General features: G+C 39.3%; 2 protein-coding genes across 3 annotated transcripts; one reads left to right on the top strand and one right to left on the bottom strand.

Moving 5' to 3' along the window:
* Window positions 1–122: 122 nt before the first annotated feature.
* Window positions 123–7,200, top strand: lims1 (LIM and senescent cell antigen-like domains 1). Of its 2 annotated transcripts, none has more exons than XM_035651771.1 (10): window positions 123–257; window positions 1,218–1,374; window positions 1,516–1,582; window positions 2,421–2,541; window positions 2,735–2,884; window positions 3,039–3,189; window positions 4,230–4,322; window positions 4,482–4,530; window positions 4,643–4,718; window positions 5,756–7,200. In XM_035651771.1, the coding sequence occupies exons 1-10, from the start codon at window positions 229–231 to the stop codon at window positions 5,868–5,870; spliced, it is 1,008 nt and encodes a 335-aa protein (XP_035507664.1). In that variant the 5' UTR covers window positions 123–228; the 3' UTR covers window positions 5,871–7,200. The 2 variants fall into 2 exon arrangements, with proteins under 2 accessions (XP_035507664.1, XP_035507666.1); XM_035651773.1 differs by lacking the exon at window positions 5,756–7,200 and adding an exon at window positions 4,907–5,719.
* Window positions 6,055–16,479, bottom strand: nkpd1 (NTPase, KAP family P-loop domain containing 1). Its single transcript, XM_035651774.1, has 6 exons — window positions 15,915–16,479; window positions 14,448–14,514; window positions 13,276–13,392; window positions 11,734–12,056; window positions 9,917–11,374; window positions 6,055–9,396 (listed from the first exon to the last, which is right to left on the bottom strand). Exons 2-6 carry the CDS (start codon window positions 14,485–14,487, stop codon window positions 9,136–9,138), a joined length of 2,199 nt encoding a protein of 732 aa, XP_035507667.1. The 5' UTR covers window positions 14,488–14,514; window positions 15,915–16,479; the 3' UTR covers window positions 6,055–9,135.
* Between the last annotated feature and the right edge of the window lie 5,580 nt (window positions 16,480–22,059).

The raw sequence follows: 22,059 nt of genomic DNA, 5'->3' as shown, positions 1-22,059 counted from the left end.
GTATGAAGAGGCTTTTTTTTTAAATCCAAACCAATCAAGGACAGTCTGAGTATCAGGTTTATAAAGCTGGTGATGTTTAACTTCAATGGGACACTCCCCAGGTGGTTCCCCCCCCCCCGANNGGTGGTTCCACCCCCCCGAACCGCTGCCAGCTCCGGCACAGGACGACACGGTGCAGGACGACACACCACCAGCTAACTGTGTCCAAAGCCGTGGTTCCGAGAGGTGATGCTGGGTGTGGCCGGGATGACGGGCAGGTAAAGAGTTTGTGTCGGTCGCAAAACATAAACAACCGCTGACTTCAGCCAGCCAATGCTAAAGCTAAAGCTAACCACTGCAGGAGCTAAAGTCAGCTAGCCGCCAAGCTAGAATAGCTTTTAAAAAGTCACCAGCGATGTGTAAATACATGTTTTATTCCACGGCAACAAGTTTAAAGCTGGGTTTTTAAGTTGCAGTTAAGGTGTTATGGTTAGGTAATTAACTTTAACCCCTTTTTGGAGCTAACTAAATGTTAGCATGCTAGTTAGCTGTGTTCACTTGCCACATTTCTTTTTCTTAGCTTTTAATTATCAACATTAACGTTATGTGAATTATTACCACTCCACGTCCCTTTATTTAACTTACATCTCCTTTATGGCTGTTCAAATAAGACGGTGATTCACTTAAAGGCAGCAGCTATTGCATGTTTTACCAAAACTGGGGATAAAGTAAGTTTGGTTGGGTCAGCTACTGTTATTTTAGTAAACTTAATTTTAACATCTTTAACACTAGCTATGTTTCACAAGAAGCCTCACACAAGTCCTCATCTCCCTTGAACTGTACTGAAATACTGACAGACACTTGTGGACATTGAGCTTAATATTAATAAAGATGGTATCCGAGTCTTGCTGTTATTAATCAGTGTGTTAGTCACTGTGTGTGTGTGTGTGTGTGTTAATAAAGGCTGCACATCTTGTCTCAGCTATGTTTCAGTACCTCCATCTTCCTTTACCAAATTAGGTGCTGACTGTGCAGTGAGTAAGTGTTACCGAGTTCCCCCAACTGATTCATGTATTACTCCCATTCCCCGCGGTGACAGCTGCTGAAACAGGCACAGCAGCTAACGTAGGAGTTCAGTGAGAAATGATAAACACTGGTCAGCCTAACGTTTCACAGGAACTCTGGGGAAGTGATGCACTAATGTGTGTGTGTGTGTGTTTTCTTGTCTCGTGCAACAGCATTGCTAATGCCCTGGCCAATGCAGCCTGTGAGCGATGCAAGAGTGGCTTCGCTGCGACGGAGAAGATTGTCAATAGTAATGGAGAGCTGTACCATGAGCACTGCTTTGTGTGTGCTCAATGTTTCCAGCAGTTTCCAGAGGGACTGTTCTATGAGGTAATGCACTCGTATAGTCACTGTAATTCATTTCACCAACACAATGATTCGTGCGCTACGAGTGTGGCGATGATTTGTCTGCTGCGCTTTTATATAGAGACTGTTTCTGTGGAGTGAATCTCAGTCTTCTTCTCTTTACAGTTTGAAGGGAGAAAATATTGTGAACATGACTTCCAGATGCTCTTTGCTCCTTGCTGTCACCAGTGTGGTGAGTGTTATAAGGCCTCATTCATTTAGGACCGGTCCAGATTTACTATTTGGGGGTTTGTGTGAACCCCAGATAATGGGGAACCTAAGTGAAGAGTAAAGCATCTCGTATTCAGATATATTCAGACTATGTGTGGGTCTAATTGAGACGGACTGCATTGGTAACAGAATCTCAAGGGATTATTTGGCATTAACCTTTGCTTCCCTGCTCATGTTTGATTTTATTTGGGGACTGAAGCCAGACAGACAAAATGACATTAGCACTCAGCCATATGGCTAGAAAAGAGGATTGTTTTGATTTTTTGGGGCCTCATGTGGGGATGAACTTGGAAACCTCGCCTAGTTGTTTGGCTTCGGGAAATCTGTTGTGTGTGGAAGGATTTCCATGATGTAATCACATTAAAATGTTGACTAAGCATTCATTTAACGCTGTCATAGAGACCTCTGGGTTCACACTGTTTACTTCTGTTGGTCCCCTTTTTGCCCTCTTGTTGCTCACCACACTCCACTGCACTACAAAACCCATGTGTTAGTAAGTCTGTTCTTACTTTTAGTTAGAACTTCCCACTTGTGTTTAGATCTCCCAAGATGCATTTTAGTGCTTTGTGAGCTTAATTGAAATACTGTGTATTAGTAATGTGTCCGGGGTGAGACAGATGTGCTCTAATTAAATTAAACTGACAATAACAATTGATTTAACATTAAAGAGTCACTTTGAGAACACTATAGGAAGCACTGTAGTGCATTGTAGGAACGCTTGGACTGTAATGGAGTGCTCCTTAGGACCTATGTACAGTTGAGTCGTCTCAAGCTGATCTTTCACTTATGGTTTCCCTCAGGGGAGTTCATCATCGGCCGTGTCATTAAGGCCATGAACAATAGTTGGCATCCTGACTGCTTCTGCTGTGACATTTGCCAGGCTGTGCTTGCTGACGTGGGGTTTGTCAAAAATGCTGGTAGGTAAGTATCCCTTCTTATTGCAGTCTTTATATAAGGCGGTGACAGCCTGTACAGCAGGTGGTTACGCACACGTCAAGCTGGTGACTCATTCACTTGCGTTTTAACAAATAACACAATACTGAGCAGCTGTGACAGAGTATGTCAAAATGTTATTTGAGGCTGCAGACTCACTTTGTCCTCCTTTCTCCGTCAGGCACCTGTGTCGCCCGTGCCATAACCGTGAGAAAGCTCGTGGCCTGGGCAAGTACATCTGCCAGAAGTGCCATGCCATCATTGAGGAGAACCCACTGATCTTTAAGAATGACCCTTATCACCCAGACCACTTCAACTGCAACAACTGTGGGTCAGTCTTACCCCTCCACCCCACTGTTAATACAGAAAACAGCACATTCTTGGCTTCTAAATATATTTTAGGTCCACATAATCATCTATAACAGTAGGTTCAAAGCCCCGTGCTCTTCTCTCTTTTATGTGTATCAATGTTTCTCTGTGCATAGGAAGGAATTGACTGCTGAAGCCAGGGAACTGAAGGGGGAGCTCTACTGTTTGCCCTGCCACGACAAGATGGGTGTACCAATCTGTGGTGCCTGTAGGAGACCCATCGAGGGGCGTGTTGTCAATGCCATGGGCAAGCAGTGGCATGTAGAGGTTTGTAAACAAGACTTAGACTATCAATACTGAAGGTCCCATGTTGCGTTTGCTTCCTCTAAAGAAAGCCATTAGAAGGTTGTTTTAGGAACCATGACCATGTTCATGGTTTGGTTATTGTTTGGAAAGAAGTAAGGATAAGAAAATTAGCTTTTTTTCAGTAGTCTGATAGCAAGGAAATTTCAAGTGTGACTGATTTGAACATCATCTTTGCTTACTTGATGTGCCCCAATTCCTTAAGAGAGATACACAAAAGTAAGTAAAAAAAAGAAACAAAATCATCGTAATTCTTTCTGTTTCTGTAAAAATTCCGCACTACAGGGAGTAAGCGTCAGAGTAACCACTGACAGGTTAATAATATTCAACAAATTTCATGCTGACCACCTTTTACAGTTGATATTATATGGCTTAATTTAATGCATAGGAAAATTCAATTCATTACATAAACCGCTTAAGAACCAAAACACTGTTATTGAGCTAATTTGAGGCAGTAGGAGAAATGTGAGCACTTTTAAAAAAGATAATATCTCCTGAGGCAGAGCGTAGCAGATCAAGTTGTGTTCATCCATCTGGAGGCTGCTGAATTTTATTCTGTTTAAAAAGCTCAAGACTATCAACAGTGTATAGCAGTCAATTTGATGCTACAGACGGTCATTAGCTCAAATTAATGTTGTATCTAACCGCTTGAGGAACTTCATCTGGCAGGCTCCAGGATCGCTATTTAAAGAACAGTGTGGGAACATTATAGAAATATTACAGTGGTTACGCCATAGCACATTTGGGCTAAATGTGATTAAAACAACAAAAGGATTACTAAGTAAGTAGTAATATTTCTCTATGGCAATTTTATAACTTAAAACATGTCTAGGTAAGTAAACATATTCATGCAACGCTTATGTAGTATTTACAGTGTATTTCCGACTACTATAAAGAAATCGATACCCTCTCCATGTGTGTTGCCACCTGTTGCTCTGGTCAGTTTTACATGCATTCATTAGCATCTGGCCATTTCCCTCAGTAACATTTGTTTTTGTTTTCAGCATTTTGTGTGTGCCAAGTGTGAGAAGCCTTTCCTCGGTCATCGGCATTATGAGAGGAAGGGGTTGGCCTATTGTGAGACTCATTATAACCAGGTGAGAAAAAACCAGCCATGTTAAGTAAAGTCTTTGGAAGACATGACAGACATCATAAATTGTGTAAAAAATGAATACCAACCCCTCAGTGCTTCACCAACTGAATGAATTTGCATTTGCTGAATACACACCTAATGTCCTTCTTTCTGTGCTGTCAAGCTCTTTGGTGATGTGTGCTATCACTGCAACCGTGTGATTGAAGGCGATGGTGAGTATCAGTGTTATATAGTTAATTTTCAGTACTGAGTTCTGAAAAATTGGATACAAAAGTTGAATGAACATAATTTCCTTTTTTTTTTTACCTTCTGTGATCCCCTCAGTGGTTTCTGCTCTCAACAAGGCCTGGTGTGTCAATTGTTTCTCATGCTCTACCTGCAATACAAAACTCACTCTCAAGTAAGTGATGTTTCCCATCAAAAGCTTATTATACTAACTAATCTTGTAACACTTACTACTTAACACCTACTTTAGTGATAGTCTTATAACTTATCTTTGTGTATTTCACTTTCCTGCTGCAACTTTTCCCCCTTCTCCTCCAATTTCTCTTCTTACACGCTTCACTTGCTGCGTCTATGGTAACTCAGAGATAAGTTTGTTGAAATTGACCTGAGGCCAGTGTGCAAGCACTGCTATGAGCGCATGCCTGAGGAGCTGAAACGCCGCCTGGCCCGACGTGAGCGTGATGCCAAAGACCGCAAGAAAAAACCTGCTGTCTGTCTGTAGAGTTATTATTCTTTACAACTCACCACTCCGTCCGTTGGTTGGTGCTATCTCTACCTTCCTTTTTTTCTGTGGTGTACCTTTTTTACTGCAGTTGTTTTGTGTTATTGCTGTTTGTGCAAAATCTCTTAAGTATGCATGGAAAATAAACATGGCCCAGTTGATGCTTATGATTATTGCGTTTATTGTTAATTGATCTGCAGATTATTTTCTCATTGGTTGCTTGTTTGAAATGTCAGAAAATAGTAAAAAAAATCACGTTAGAGAGTCAAAGGCGACGTCTTCCAGTGTCTTGTTTTGTTCAACAGGCTAAAAGCCAAAGATATTCAGTGTAAAGTGATATAAAACAGAGAAAAACAAGAAACATGCAAAGACAAACAAAACCTCATCAATTTGATAACACAAGAACAAACTGTAAATATAGAAACACTGCAAGTTGCACAGAACACAACGGTAATTAGTTTAAAAATGTTTTTATTCTTAATAGAGATGAACTAAGGTTGTATGTTTTTTTTGTTAATCATTCTGGTTGGATTATTCAGATTTGAATTGGTAAAATAGTAATCCGTAAAGACTATTGTTAGATTAACAGTATGTCTGAAGTAATCTGTGAATCATGCAATCCGAATGTTAAAACTTTAACTTTAATAGCGGGATAGAGAAATTGGATTACATATCTGGCAGTGATATGGTTTGTCTTTCCTTCTTTTCAGGAACAAGTTTGTTGAGTTTGACATGAAGCCTGTTTGTAAAAAGTGTTATGAGAAGTTTCCTCTGGAGCTGAAGAAACGGCTCAAGAAGCTGGCTGAATCTTTGGGACGCAAGTGAGATGCTTCCAGCTAAACAACCTGAGAGTATGTCTATGATTTCTGTCTGCATTACAACACAAGGACCCGTCCTCTTACCAGTGTATCAATATTAGTCATTTAAATCTGGGATCTACTTAAAAATATGAATATATATCACTGTGATGTTGTCATAAAGGTGCCTCTTATCAGATGTTTTTTCTTGCTGTTTTTATTTTTATATATGCAAATGTTTTTTTGTTGTTTTTTTTTTTACATTCCTAAATTGTCCAAATTTGTTATTCTCCCCTAAACAAGACATGTGGTGTACCAGTTTATGACGACTTTACCACAAGCATAATTACCTACTGCTATGTCTAAAACTTTGGAAAAGATTGTTCTGCATTATTTTAAATTACATGTGTGCCTTGAATATATGAATTATGTGTCTTAAAACGCAGATAATGGTTAAAATGTAACATACGTTATAATACAGTTATGCCTTAGTAAATCTATCTTAATTAGACAAAGTATCTAGTGAAAGCATTTATACCTCAGCACGAGTAATTAAAAAACAACCACTGTGTTTTATAGGATATTGCAATGATGTCTCCTGCTAACAGGAAAAAAATAAATAACATGTTTAAAGAAAAACTTAAAATGAGCTATTACTGGGAGCAAGGCTAACCTCTTAATGAGATGTGTTTACTCTAATACTCATCAACTGGTGATGTTAAATCTATGTGAAATGTTAGAAGTTTGTATGTAATGTTTAGAACCGGTTGTCTCTGAATTACTAATAGACTGTTGATTTTTTCCAATTTGCCCTTTAGTCCCAATGTTTTGAAACGTCAACAGCAAGCTGGGAGAGAATATGAGATCAGAGGGCGCTATTATGATTAGAAAGACTACAAATCCGAGTGTATCTTTTACCCTAACCCACTGATGTTAAGGCCTCCAGTATGAACTGTGTTTTCAGTATGTATGGCAGTGTAATGTTAATGCTTGTACTGTAAATGCCTGGGGTTTGTTTGTTTGATATTTTTAGCTAAATTAACGTTTGCAACTTTCTGAGGGAAACAGTTCAAAGGAATCCAGATGAAATGAACCTTCAGCTGATTATTTAATGTGAGAATACTTTGATGTTAAAGTATCAATGAGTCAGCACATTGCTTGGGTTGTTTGTACGTGCCACACAACAAAAAATGATCTTTGCTTGGGTAAGCATTTTTTATTATTAGAACACTTGCATATACATTTTATTTGCCAGAATTTACATCTGATTTGCCAGAAACAGAGAATTACAGTTTACTGTAGCACATATACTGTATTTGATTTTCTGCTAAATGATCAATAAAGTATTCCTAAACGCATCATGGTGAATTTCTATCTAAATTCCAAATATACCTTGTTAACGCTTGTTCAGGCTCTGACATAAATGAAATCCCACCGTCTACATTGAAGGCTTTCCACATTCTAAAAGTTCAGTTAATATTCTCAGACTTGGACTTTATTGAAGAGCTTACGTACGTAACATTGTAGCATGCATTATGTATGTATAGCATAGTTACATCACACACCTCATAAACATTCACAGATCCCAGAATGAACTTGCATTATAAGTATAAAACAGCCAAAACAACAAGAACAACATTGAATGTGTAAAACCTGCAATCGAGTTGCAATTTCATGCATGAAGGAGGCTCCTGTTAAACCGTTCCAGCTTAACCCTTACAGCCTAAATCATTGATAGAAAACCCCTCAATTTATATCTTCATACGCTAGTCATACTTGATGTTAGATGGAGTAGTAAAGGCAGAGTAAAAGACTGAAACTAGCTTATTTTTTTCTACAAAAATTATATATTTGCGTATAATATTACTGAAAATGATTCTGAAACCATTGGGAAAACAATAGTTGGTCTGTAGGTTTTCTTCAGGTAAGACGTTTCACAGCATTTTATCTTCTTGATCCATATCTATTTGCCACATTTCCTTCACAGACACAAGAAAAAAAACATTGTTGTCTGCTAATACATTTTTCACAGCACAGATATTATCAGTGACATTAACAATGGCTTCATTGAGTATTAAAGTGAGTCAGCATGCACAATGCCAGGACAATAAAACTGAAGCAGTAAAATGTGCTTTTCTTGCTGTGACGTGTCCAAATATCTGCAGTAAAAAGACAAATGTTCAATCACTTAGGTAGCTTAGATAACTTAGGTTGGTTCATACATGATTGGACATGTAGGTAACACGATAGCTATCATTGTTGGGCTTGTACCCCTTAGGTTAACAAACATGGACATGCTAGTTACTTCACACATTCACAGGAAAATCACCATTTTTTAAGCAGTGTTTTTGCTAACAAGCAATTTATCACAAGCTCCTGTTGCTAAACAAAGTGAAAGCAATTACTTCACACTTAAACTCTCTAGTTTATGAACATTAACTCAAACATTAATTCAAATTGAAACTGTAAACCAGTTAGGTGGACTATACAATAGAGTATAACTGTACTTGATTTTTTTTCTTCATGCAAGTATGAAGCTTATTGGTGGGTTTTCATCAGCTATACAGTTTTATTTCATCATGTCCCAACCTAAAAATAATAACTGAATATTTGTAGGAGAAATTGTTGTCTTGGGGGGAGTTTGATAAACCAAAACTGCCCAGTCCAGTCACGCAACTCATTACAATTAGTTTGAGGCCAGATAGAATGCAATTCAATTTGGTATCAAGGCTCAATGTCTCATCACCCCCCAGATGAGAACACAGTGAGCGATCAATTGAAATGCCTCAAGGGGACTGCAGTCAAGAGGTGTGTGTTGGAGTGGACGAGGGAGCAGGAGGACATTTGAGTAACAGTTTAGCAGTGACAGTGACTCACTGGCATTAACAGACTGAGACGTTGGGCACAAAGGTTGTGTATCTAAATCATGAGCAGGCGTCATCAACATTAACTACAGCAGTGCAGATGCTGGAGTGGTTGCCCTGACTACTTTCTTTATGAGAAACAGGTCAGAGGAAAATGGTCAGTGATGCTCATACTGATATAAAAGGCACAAATGTTACACAGGAGAAGTGTTCTGCAGCAATCTTATTCCCAATAAACTGGTTTATAGCTAATTTTAAGACACATATAGTATAGTGATTAATGTTTGACTACAGTGTTTAACAACCAGAGAAGCTAATAGTGACTTAAAATAATATTTTATTACTTTGGTAAATATATATTCCCGTTCTTGTCAATAAAGATCTCCTAGTCTAACTCAAGTCAAACAAGGACACATTTTGCATTCAATTTTAAGTCATTTTTTGATGATGAGCAACATGTAGGGGAGATCTGGACAGCTGGTTCTGGGAATGAGGTGACTCGCTCTTGTATTGTGGTCGGAGATGTGACAGGGAACTCAGGAAGTGCAGTCTGAAAGTTGCCCATTCACCGAAGGTCATTCCCAGGAGGACTTTAAGGTCATCTGCATCACCAAAGACCAGTGCCGAACCACTGAGGTCATTTTTTCTCACAACATCGACATACTTACTGGGGAATTTCATTCTCGCCAACTAGGAAAAAGAAGAAAATATAAGTATCATATACAGGAGTAATGTGATTTAGTTCCTTATCCTTGCTGAAATGATCCAAAAACCCTCTTCTGTTGAACTTGCAAGAGTTCGAACAAACTTTTGACTGTTGACACGTGAGAAATTCTTCTAAAAAGTTGTTAATTCTCTGCATTTTTTTAAAACATGGGCTGGGAATAGTGGAACTTGAATGCAAGTGCAGTTGCAGGTGACAGGCTGCACACTTCTAACTCCTCAGCAGTGTAACCAAATCTCCTTTGCCATGAAAACTCCTCATGCATGTGAAAATTAGATGGTGGTAGCTCAGGCATGATGGAAAAAGAGCAATTATTGACTTATTCAGTAAAAAAAAAAGTTGGTTGACTGCACTTTAAACAACATTTGTTCTGTTGTATTGCTGCGGTAGTAATACACCACACTTGCTGTTACCACCAGTAATCACAGATGTTGCCAAATCAACCAGGACTGAAATCTTAAAGATTATAACCTTGTAAATTCTTACCTCTGTACATACATCCTCTGTATCCATATTGATGAGAGTTGTGATTGGCAGTGGAGCTAGGTTCCTCATCCAACCAGAATCTCTCAGCCTGGATGTCCCTCTGATCTGAGCCATCTCCTTCCTAATTGTATGATCCAGGTTCACTGTCGTCATTTCAAATGTCTTCAAGTCTTTTAAAGTAAACTGGAAATCTACTTTAAGAAACTTTTCAAACATCTCAGGATCTCCATCCTGCTCGAGGAGGTCCTCAATCTGTGCACTCATCACATACAGCTCTGCCCTAGACTCACTGAAGACTTTCCATAAGGTTTTTGAATCATCAGTGTTGGCCACACCATCTCCAATGTCTGCTCTCTGCTGAGCATCTTCCACACACTGGATGATCCAGCTGAGGCGGCAGGGCCACTGATTTGCCAAGACCACCCATGCTGCAACGTATTCTGGTTGAGGAGGCTCTTTCTTCAAGACCTTCATGATTATCGCAGTCACTCGAATGGAGTTGATCACTCTCCTCATAGACATGGCGTCATCTAACATGTACTTGTTTAGATCAATTTTATTGCTGTCCATGATTGTGTTGACCAACTCCTCTACATCCTCCTCTTTTACATCCAGTGCTGGTATAGTTTTTTTGATGAATGGTTCTGACTCTTTTGTGTCCAATGGAATGAAGACTGTAGATTCATCTGAGGAAGATATCTTTTCGAGGTCCCCAGTTCTATGTCTATCTTCCCTCAGGATCACGTTCTCAGGGAGTTCCGAATTGTGAGTGAGGCTGTGAAATAAATTGCGCTTTGAATCATTGCACAGTGGTGGGACTGTGAATGCCAGAGTCACAATGCAGTTCAACAGTGCATATGCTCTGTCCTCTTTGCTGAAGCAGCCATCTGCAAAGTTCACTTTCTGTACAAGAACATCTGGGTTGACGGCCAGAATGGAAATAAACGGACTTTCCTCATCTGAAAGCAGAATGTTGATGGCATCCAGAACTGCAACAATTTTTTGGGGGGAGCACCGGTCCAGATTGGTGATCTGCAGTACCACTCGGATCCGTCTTCTTTCAAACACCTCCATAAATCGGATGAAGCGAGACAGGAACCACATTTCCTTCCTCACTTCATTCATGAAGCCTAGTTGGCTGCTGACCCGCTCATTGTCCATCCCTTTCTTGATGTTTAGATCCTGGCTGAAGATGAGGTTCTTAGCCATCATAAAGGCAAACCTCAGTGCGCTTGCTGCTGGTACTCCTAACGCAGCGATGAACATGCCCTCCAGCACACCCACCTGGCCTTTTTCACTTACCCCCTCCTCTGGTTCTACCTCATTTTTAGGAAGGCCAAAAGTCAAAAGGAATATGAGGAGGGTAATTGGAACCACAAGAATGCACAGGATGAAAAACCACAGGGGGCAGCAGCAAACCTTTTTGGACCTCCAATTGTTAGGACCATCCTCCACTATCTGAATTTTTTTATAAAAACAAAACACAGAAAAAATGAGAAGCAGGTTAGACACCACTGCCAAGTTTTTAGCTAGCAGCTTGAGATAGCACTGTGGTCCTGGGTTTGCTGGTTGGTCCACCACTTTGGTCCGGATGACACCAAATTTTGTAAAGACATTCATGGTTGTCAGACAATAATTAGGTTTAGGTTATCCCCTAACTTTTTTATCTAAAAATCCTATTTGTGCCTATTTATCCTTTGCAAAAACACAACACACCTTGCTTCATCATCTGGGCACCATGAATACTGTATATGTACACACACAGAGCCACTAGCATCACTGTGGACTCTTGAGAATAGTTAAGACAAATTACAAACCTGCTTATTGACTTCCTCTTCTTCATCATATTGAGCCACACGGTAGAGTACAAGCTGTAATTTCCCAAAGTTCATCTGCATGGCATGAAACAGTCGTATTGCTAACCCGGCCCAAAGCAGGTCACTGCCTGCAAAGTGCCAGGCACTAAAATGCACATAAATGAACCTGACATTATCATACTGCTGATTCTGCTTAGTCCAAATGGGCATGTAGAAGAGCAGTCGTCCAATGAGCGCTAGAAAGCCAGTAAATGAAGCTGAGCGAGGCCTGGGTTTTTTTTTGTATTCCTGCTCAATCCTTGAAGCCTCCTGATTCATGTTCACTGAAGAGACATAAAACATAATATTACATTAAGGATAAATCATTCAGCAAGGATGGGTATCTAAGGATAAATGATATAAATTAAGACAGAGAGATATCAAAACAATTAGAACAGTATATTGGGTTTTTAGAATGTTATGGGATTAAGTTGGTAAATTTTACTTATTTGGCTCTCACCAACTCTAATAAACTGCCCTGGACATGGCGCTCAATCCAAAACTTGTTCCAGGGAAAATAATCAGACTTTTCTGCATACCTATTCATATGCAAATGTTTGTGCTTTTTCAATAGTTCAAGTCAAGGCAACATGCACAATGGAAATTCTAATATAGAAGTGAATATCTGTCTTGCAACATTTCAAAGCTTTATTATTGCATGGACATTAATATGTGAGCATAAACATGTGCAATACTGTTTGCCAAGGTAAAAAAAAATCATTATGACAATTCAGGAGCTTCTGCAAGAGCTTCTGGGTACTACAAAAAACAACCTTAAACTTATCTTTTTCTATTAGAGTACGTGCTCCATTCAGCAGTTCAGTGTCACAAACATATTTCCTGGAAAAGGAGACTCTGTACATTGACATTGAAATTACATTTGTGGAATTCTGGTGTGACTTAATATGTGATTTTTTCTTTTTTCTCATTCTCACATTTTTCAAAAATGTTATTTTTAAAGTTCAAGCTGCCACCTGTTTGTCATTCGTGAGGTAAAATATCCTACATTTGCAGATAATGGTTTAAACTGTAAGTTGATGCCTTGCATTTTACTCACAGTTGCCCTCAACACTGAGGGGATTGTTATGTACATCTTCTGAAAGGGGCACACCGTCTTTTTAAGACAACCACTTGTAATTACTATACATCCCATATGACATTAAGTTGTTAGGGGAAATATACAAGGTGTGTGATGGGAGCAAGGCCTTAAGGTGGGACACACTTTTTCTTGCCATGCACAGTGTTTAGGTGAATTATGGTATGTGTACTTAAGGACACAGAAATCCCCTAGGGGCATTCAGAGCAGAAATATGTCCACTTGTGAAGAAGCCATGAGCCAGCTCTGAGGTGTCATTGTGTGTGTGATTGACTGCAGTGACTAAGTCAATGCAAGAATTAAACAATACGTTGACAGTGTTGTGATGATATTGTGCTGCCACAGACTGGCACTGACACTGTCACAGGACAGTAGTTTTTGCTGGGATACAGCTAGTGTTAACATACCTTCCATCTGCTTTAGGATCATCCTAATTCGATTCTCACATGAAGAGTAGAGTCCTACAGTTGCAGGTGATGAAACTTTTGTCAGGGTCTTGGACAATGCATATGCATAAATATCATCTGAAAGAAGATTTAAAAGAAAAAAAAACCCAGCATTGGTTAACTTTTGTATTCATATAAACTCGCAAAAACATTTAGCCACATAGTCTTCTGTGAGCAATACAAGTAACGTAAAGTTGAAGATTATTCAAAGAATTTCTCACATTAAAGCTGAGAGAACTGGATCTCAGGTATATGCTCATAGGACTAATTACTACAGACAGCCTTTTCTTAGCTCAGTAATGCTGAACTAAACTGAAACGACAATGAGCACACTCATGTCGGGAAAATGTTCACAGCATAGACCTTATTCACTGTGAACATTTACATTTTCAGTGGAAAACAGGAAGTAAAAATGCAGCCCTTGAACAGGAGTGGAGAAGAAGCCTACCTTATAGATTGTAATGTAGGTTATACTGAACTTAAACTTTAAACTGTAAATTTGGTATAAATGTAGACCTGACACACAGCAACTGCATTTGTCATCAAAAGTTAATAAAAAAAATAGCTGGATGAAGACTCTCTGGATCTAATTGGCAACGTGTGTTCAGTCTGTTGGAGTCAAAACAATAACAACAAATTAAAAGGCCCATGTGGAGAAGGCTAATTCATCCCTTTAAATTATATCATTGTCATTACTCAGTTCAACAACATATAGCCAATTGTCTCATCAGCATAATGGTATTATCCACAGTCAAGAACAGCAAGTTAGTTTAAGAAACAATGAGCTCTAAATGCATCAAATAACATAGTATAGACATAAATAATTCTAAAGAAATGGTAGAAAAACATAAATGAACCCACATCTTAATTCAAATTAAAAGCTTTAGTTAGAATATAATGAATATGTATATTAATATATGCTAACTGATTAATGACTAATATCTACCAATGTTTAATTGGATGTTTACAGAGGCTGGAGACACTACCCTGATTCCGACATTAGAAGCATTTACACTCAGTTCATGATAATGTTCAGTGTGTGTGTGTGTGCCTTGCATGATAATGAAACAGAAACTGAAAGTGGAATCCTTCTGAGCAGGAGCGATACGTGTGATTACCTGCAGATAACCTACCTTTTGTTGGATGATACATGTTGACTGTGTGTTGGGACATGCAGCTTTCCCAGAAAACCCCTCTGGCCTGAGGAATAAGAAACAGCAGGGACCTCAGTGCAGGTGATGAAGGGAAGTGTCTCTCTCTCTCTGTCTGTGTGTGTGTGTGTCTGTGTGCCTTCCATTTGACTACAGGCACCTCCCTTATTTCCACACATAGAAGGGCTGAATCTGGTGTTATGATACGTATCACGATTTAATATATTGTGATTTATTGCGATACTGTAAGCTAGGTGATATATTGCGATTTAATTAAAAAGAAAATTCAATTCAATCGAAAACTGTCATAGTATAAAGAACACACCACCATGTGAATACAATCTGAATTAAAAAGCCACCAGAGCAGTGGGATCTGCATTTGTATTAATTACTGTTGCTGTAACATCCAACGCCATAGCCCTCAGTTTAGAAACGCTGCTATCTATCAGTCGGGGGTTCTGAAATTAATAGTGTTTTTGAGAATCGATACAATATCACAAAACAATATACAATACGATGCAATACAATATTTTTCAATATTTTCTTACAACCTTTAAGTTTTGGCTTTGAAAGGCAGGTAGGATACAGTATCCTATTAGCACTACTACAGTAGCTGCAACTCAACTGTACTATTTGGATCCCATCTCTACCCTGAAAGAACTGAAACAATAGATATAGAGATGTGAAAGTACACAAATGAGCACTTGAGGAAGCTTGGTAGATTTGGTGTAAATAGTCCTGGGAAATATAAACATGCTGTGTATCATGTCTAAGCAGACAAGGTACATTCAGTCTCCTGTGAGGGGGAGCTTCAATGCAAAAACATATACTGGTTTGACACTGTTGATTCAGTACTCTCAGTTGAACTTGAGGATTTGATGTTGAATATTTGTTTGGTTAGAACACCCATGGAGCTAAATGGAAAGCACCCCGTGTAGAAAAGCACGTCCTTGAGAGTGCTTATGTGACAAAAAGAAAGCCCACAACCCACAGTGATTGTTTTTTGTTCTCTTTCTGAGTGCTGATTGACAGGCATTTATGTGAATTGTTTTGAGATGATATCCTGACATTCATGCATGGCTGTGCACCCTCCTAGAGGTCAGGCTTTTTTTTATGAGCAAAGAAATGTCAACAGTTTTTGCTGTGTCAATGATTACCCTGCATTACTTAGTCCCTTTCCCTGCTGGCTACATATTTCCATTTGTGTTCTTGCCTGCACATGCCTAATAGCTTTGTAGACAGTCTGACAGAAATACAAAACAGAGCTACAGACCTCTCTTTTTGATAAAGTTTATGTTTAACTTTGACGGTACAAAGTCTGACCAGTATGCACAAAAGGATACCAAACTACAACTGTAAAACTTCTGTAATGATACCATAAGCTGCCATAAAATAATGACTGATATTTTATTTTTAAGTAGAAAGTAGTTTCTGTTGAAATAACCTTACCTGGTGTCAGTTCCAAACTTCAGTCCTGATCTTAAATTTGATTAATCTTGAATCGTTAATTTAAACGTATCCAGGAAACAAAAAGGACAATGCAGCAGCAGCTAGGTGTGGTGAACCTTTTACCCCAAGACCTCAGTGCCGTAAAACTTTACAACACTGATAAGAGAGAACAAAAAGGCACCTGATAACCACAGGCTATGTCTGTAGACCGGACACAGGAAGTGAAGTCACATACAAGATGCAATTATTTCAGAGAGATGGAGCTGTACATTCCTCCCATTCTCCTTTTTCCAATCCGTTAGCCCATACTCCTGCTCCCAATCTTCTCTCTATTCATAGATTCGGAGTGAAGTGGGTAGTTCCTAAAAGCATTACGAGGTAGAAAAATCCCCAAATTCTTGCAATGGCTCCTGGCATTCACTGTCCAACTTTTTCAGTCCATGGAAAAATGTAACAAATGAGTGATTTCATGCTGGAGCCTGGGGTCTGCATGATTCATGAATTGAATTCCTAGTTTGGAGTCCCCCAGGTTAAGAATGGCTGGATTGCTCTGACTGGCCTGAACTGACATGCATAGCAGTTAAGATGCCAAAGCAACAGCACCAAAGCCTTTTTTGCCTAGAGCAGGATTTGTTATGACATAACTGGTTAGTCAAGCTTTGAAAAACAAGCTAGGAGCCTAATTTCCCTTGGCATATTAACTTTTTTGCCTCAACCTACTTTTACCATCTGGTGTCGCAGTATACCTCACAACACAAGTCCTCCACAAACTACTATAAATTAATTTTGTGAAATTGTTGCATTTAAAGCATATAAATATCTAAAAGAAAGCACACACTGGTGTAAACATAGATGAACACTAACATAGAGCTCTGTGTGCACAGTTATATTTGGCCAGAGAAGCAGGCAGGTTTAAATGGAAAGATTTTTTAAATTTAATTTAGTTGATTTATGTTTTATTGCTCATTATATGATAATTTAAGGGCTACACTTCTAAGTAAAACATTCATTTCTGATGAGTTGTGTTTTCCTTCTTTATGACATACAGATTTTATTCGTTAAGCTTCAGATTGACAATGAAATTATTTATTTGCAATGTAATATTATATGTAAGAAGTGTTTCACGTGTTTCACCACAATTAATAAATAAGATAAAAACTACTGTAACAAACTATACTGTATGAAAACATACACACAAACACCCACACACACACACCACTAGCAAATGTGTAGATCGTCAAAACTTTACAAGCATCTTAGAGGGAAATTTTTTGGCTAGTTGCTGAAATGAAGTTTAATTAGTGTACGTCTGATTAAGATTTAAAGTGCTTGGCCTGAGGGTGACTAATTCTGTCTTTACTCTGAGTACCTGATTGTTCAACTACTTTAATTAACTTCACTGTCATACAGAGAGTGAGGCTGTGTGTGCATGTGTGTGTGTGTGTGTGACAGAGAGCAGTTCTCAGTTATCACTTGGCCAGAAGTCTTTAGCAAACCAATACTGAACGAATTGGATTGTATCTCCCCTTCTATGAACCTTCACCACACCTCGCCCTCTCACCACATAAACCTTGCAATTAAGGTTAATGAATTCACCTTCATGATTAATCCAAGATTGGTATCAGACACAGATAAATTATATTTCAGGATTGGCAAGACTTGGAGTGATTTTTTGCTTAAGGCAAGGGGAAATTAAACTAACATTGTAATATGTTAGGTTCAAGGGATGACAATTATTTTCTGTCAGAATTTGGTTCAAAACGTGCACACTTTAGATCATTTGCATCAGCTGTGATGCATGAACAAGTTGGATAATGTGTGACAGTTTTTTTAAAATCATGTAATCTAATGAACCAACAGAGGGTGCTATAGTATTGTGCATGAAAGCAGGACAATGACATTTGATCAGCCGCCCTTCATCGCACTTCTTTGGTCTGTTTGGTATGTAGAAGCAGACCCGACAGTGAAGGAGACATTTACTGAAAATTGGGTGCGGTCAAGAGCTTAAGATGTGCTAGAACTTCTCTTGGATGGGCTGATGATCATTTAATGTAAATCAGTAACTGCAGCACACAGAGCACACACTAATATATATATCTGCCTTTATTCCTTATCCATTGTTCCTAAGGGCAGACAAGCCTCACTATTGACACAAAACCTGACACAAGCTTGCTTGGCCTAATTAGCCTCAAGACCTCTTGTTGGTGTGATCTATTGATCAGTCTCACTGCAGATGCTGCTAAGTCACAAGGAGAGGACAGCAAAATAGCCAGATATACTGAAAGTAAGCACTGCCAAATCTGGGCATGATGTCTTAAGCTTTGCTGCTCCCTCCGCAGAGCTGTGCAGCAAGCAAAGATGATGATAGGGTCTTCACCCCGAGGTGCAGGGGTCCAGATCCTTGCCACAAGCTGATTCACACACACTGATTGTCCTTTATTGTTACCAAGAGGATGATGGCACCAACAAATCGAGGTTTCTGAATGCTTTGACCCCCAGAGATCTATAGACACTGTCTGCTTTAACAATCCCACCAGAGAGAGCAAGATGAAAACTCCTCCACACTCACCAGATCCACTTTTTGTTTGATACCTCTGCGGCAAATATTAGTAGAGAAAAAAAAAAGGCAGCAATGAGATTGCCACCGAAGAGCCCTTCTGGGGCAGGGGTGAGCGAAATAGTATGCATGCTGATCTTGTATCAATCAGCACAAACATCCCATACACGATTATTTTTGCCAGCACCTTCAACCTCCTTTCCATTCACATTCAGATCCCAGATCACATCATCTCATTCTCATCTATTTCCATTTCTCCTCCTCAAGCTCTCCCTTCTCTAGTAGTACATCCATTTCAATGTAAATAGTGTCTATGCTTATCTGCCTCTTAATCCTCCTCCCCTGTTCTGTACACCCTTCCCTCAAATCCTGGAAAAACTCATAGGAGAAACATACGTATGTTTATGAGGCCTGCCACACAATACGTCCTTTGCTACCTCGTAAAAGGCAATGCATTCTTCTTTATGGGTAGCACAAATTCATATTCCCCTTCTGTGTGTGAGAGCTACATTCCCATATGGTATTACATTTATGATGCATGACAAGGCTTACAATTCTCCATCTCCTCTGCAGCATACTGCGAGTAACCAGAGCTGTCCAAAAGTCATGGCTGTGACAACGGGGATCATTATACATTTTTCTTTCTGTGTGGCTGCCTCTCTGTATTCCTCTCCATGACTCCATGAAATCTGTCTTTATCCTGCCATGTGAGAGTATAGCTACCAGGTGCCAACCAAGCTCTTCTCTGGGTGGTGGTGTTGGAATGAGCGTCCACTCTTAGACCTTTTTACCAACACACAAACGTACACGTATGTGTGCACACCCGCTGATCCTGCCTCCTGTTTTATTGTCAATATCAGCCGGCTCAGGGGTTGTAGGGGTTGACGGCTGTTGACAGGGGCTGGATTGTAGAGGTAAAGATGATGGCAGCTCTTGCAGAGATAGAATAGCTGTATCTTGAGACCCCTTGGAGGGTGTTATTAGGCTGTTATAAAATCTGCTCTCTATCAGACCTTCACCGAAGCAAAGGGGAGGATATATCCAGATGCAGTGCAAAGTACAAGTGTTGAGTCTCTACCTTCCTCCTATAGCTTCCCCTTATCTACCCCTCTACTTCCTTCTCTCACACACAAACACACACATTTCTCTTTAGTTTCCTACCACCTGTACCTGTGTTTTTCAGTCAACACAGCCTGCAGTCTCCCTGCCTCTTTGCACAAAGGAATTGTTTTATCATATAAAAAAGGGCTCTAATCTTGTTTGTTTTATATTTTATGAACATATACACCTCAAGGCTTGCAGCATGCAGTGCATCATGACACCTAAACCTGCTGTCAGGACAAAGATTCCTGAACACTCACTGATCATACCAGCACATCCGTGCTGCTGTAAAATCATTGTAATGTGTCAGCCGTTATTACAAAGAAATACACAAAAGTGTGCATACATGTACTCTGCACAATATGGCAGGAGAGTGTGAAGATGCATGCATAACACTTCAGTTCAGAGCGATACACATATTTGTGCATTCAACAAGTAAGCAAGATCAAACAAAAAAATCTGTTATGTAGAAATAAATGTGTACTTTTTGATCTTTTCAGTGTATCCACAGCACAGCAACCAACATTCAGGCTATTTCACTTTTTGTATGCTTTCATTTTGATGGCATTTAACTTTACAACACAGGCGTGTTTTCTCTATTTTAACCGTTTTCCTCTGGTCGTTATCACGTGTCTTGGAGTTCTTTTTTCCCTCCTCCATGCTAACAGGATGGCTCTATGGCAATGTTGGTCTGTCTGTTGGTCCACCGCTTTGGTCCTGAAATATCTCAACAACTATTGGAAGCATCGGTGCAGACATTAATTTCCCCCTCAGGATAAATTATACTACCTTTGATGATTCTCCGATTTTTCATCATCCAATAAAAATGTGTCCAATAATTTAATTTACCACATTTGCAAATATATTGACATTCTCACTATCCTCATCTGTACTTTGTATTTTGCTCTAATTAGCAAACAATTGGCAACAAGACACTAAACTAAGATGGTGAACATTTGTCCTTATAAAAATCAACACGTGTCGTTGCATTTAGGTCAAAGCACCACTGTGATGAAGTGCAGCCTCATAGACGGGGGGGATCTAAAGAAAGAGAAGGGCATGGAGACTTTAACAATCACACATATCAATGTCAAAGATATTTGAACTCAAAAACAATAGCTTATTGAGGCACATTAGTAAATCATTGAATAGAAATATCTAAAGGTGGTAGTAGAAATCAGCAAACTGATTTATATACAATTATTCAGACATTTTTCCAAATACATGCCTATCACTTAGTCTAAAATGTGAACAGATCATGGTGTGTTTCTGACAAAGACATATTCTGAAATAAAAGAATAAGTGCTGGGATTTTTATGTCCTCAGCAGAGCCTGCAGTGTTTATAACAGTAAACAAAGAGAGAATAAAGAGTAATAGTTTTGCATTTGCTATGAAAAAGGCTGTCAGGTTGGCAATTATAGTTGTTTGAATTTTGTACAGGAAAGACTAATCTGATTCCACATGGATAGGTAAAATACAGCTTTAACACATGTTGTTAGAGAAATATGGATCATTCAAATAATGCTATCCAGGTGGCATACACATAATAAGGTGTAAATAAGATTTGAAATAGTAGTGACATGTGGGAGTGGCACAGGTATGTGTGTTATTCTTTTGACAGAAAAGAACCCGGTTACATCCATTCATCAAAACATAATTTGTCATACCTTCACACACACACACACACACACACACACCAAACAGGCACACTTACAAACATGCGTATGGAGATTTCGCTGTTTCAGAGGCGTCAAGATGTAATACTGATGTCTTCTTATTCAGGACAAAGGTTCTGTTTGCTTTCTTTGAACTGTTGCATCTATTATAAAGTATTCAGATGTCAGGTCTGTTTACACAGTACACAGATACAGCAGCTATTTAAACATCCAGGCTGGAGAAAGGCAATAGGTGGACACAGAAATCTTAGTGTGAATGTGAATCTGATTTGTGAGACAAGAATCGTTTAAAGTGACTCTCAGAGCTCATTCTAAACCCCTTCTGTCAGCTGTGAGAGAGCCCGCTCTAATCCATTGTCACTGGGTGGATTAATTTGCATAATTCCACTATTGTGCAGTCCCAGATCTTTTCCTGTCTCCTCCTTCACACGCAAAAAAGAAGAAGAAGAAAAAAAGAAGACTCTTACACCTCTGCCACTTGTTGCTTTGGAAACAGGGGTGGGAATACGAAGAGATGTACAGTAGGGGAAGAATGAGAGCGCTGGCAGAAGAGAAAGGAGCCAGTGGTGCAAAGGTGTAGAGATGAACAGGGCGTGAGGATGGAGATATGATGAGCAGGGAGCAGAGAAAAGGGAGGACGAATGAGCGGTGGACAAGGGAAAGAAAGAGGGAAGACTGATAGAGAGAAGAGAGGAAACTACTGCTCAGTGAATGGAATACAGAGCAATTTTCTGTTACTTAAAAAGTCATTTATCTATGTCGACAGTCTATTAGTCATGTGTTCGAGTGTGAACCCCCCCCCCCCCCCCC

This window comes from Morone saxatilis, unplaced genomic scaffold (assembly GCF_004916995.1).
Source record: "Morone saxatilis isolate NCDOM2014 unplaced genomic scaffold, NCSU_SB_2.0 Contig11, whole genome shotgun sequence".
Classification (NCBI taxonomy): Eukaryota; Metazoa; Chordata; class Actinopteri; family Moronidae; genus Morone; species Morone saxatilis.
The sequence above is the reverse complement of the archived record's forward strand: the minus strand, read 5'-3'. Positions and strand labels throughout refer to the sequence as shown.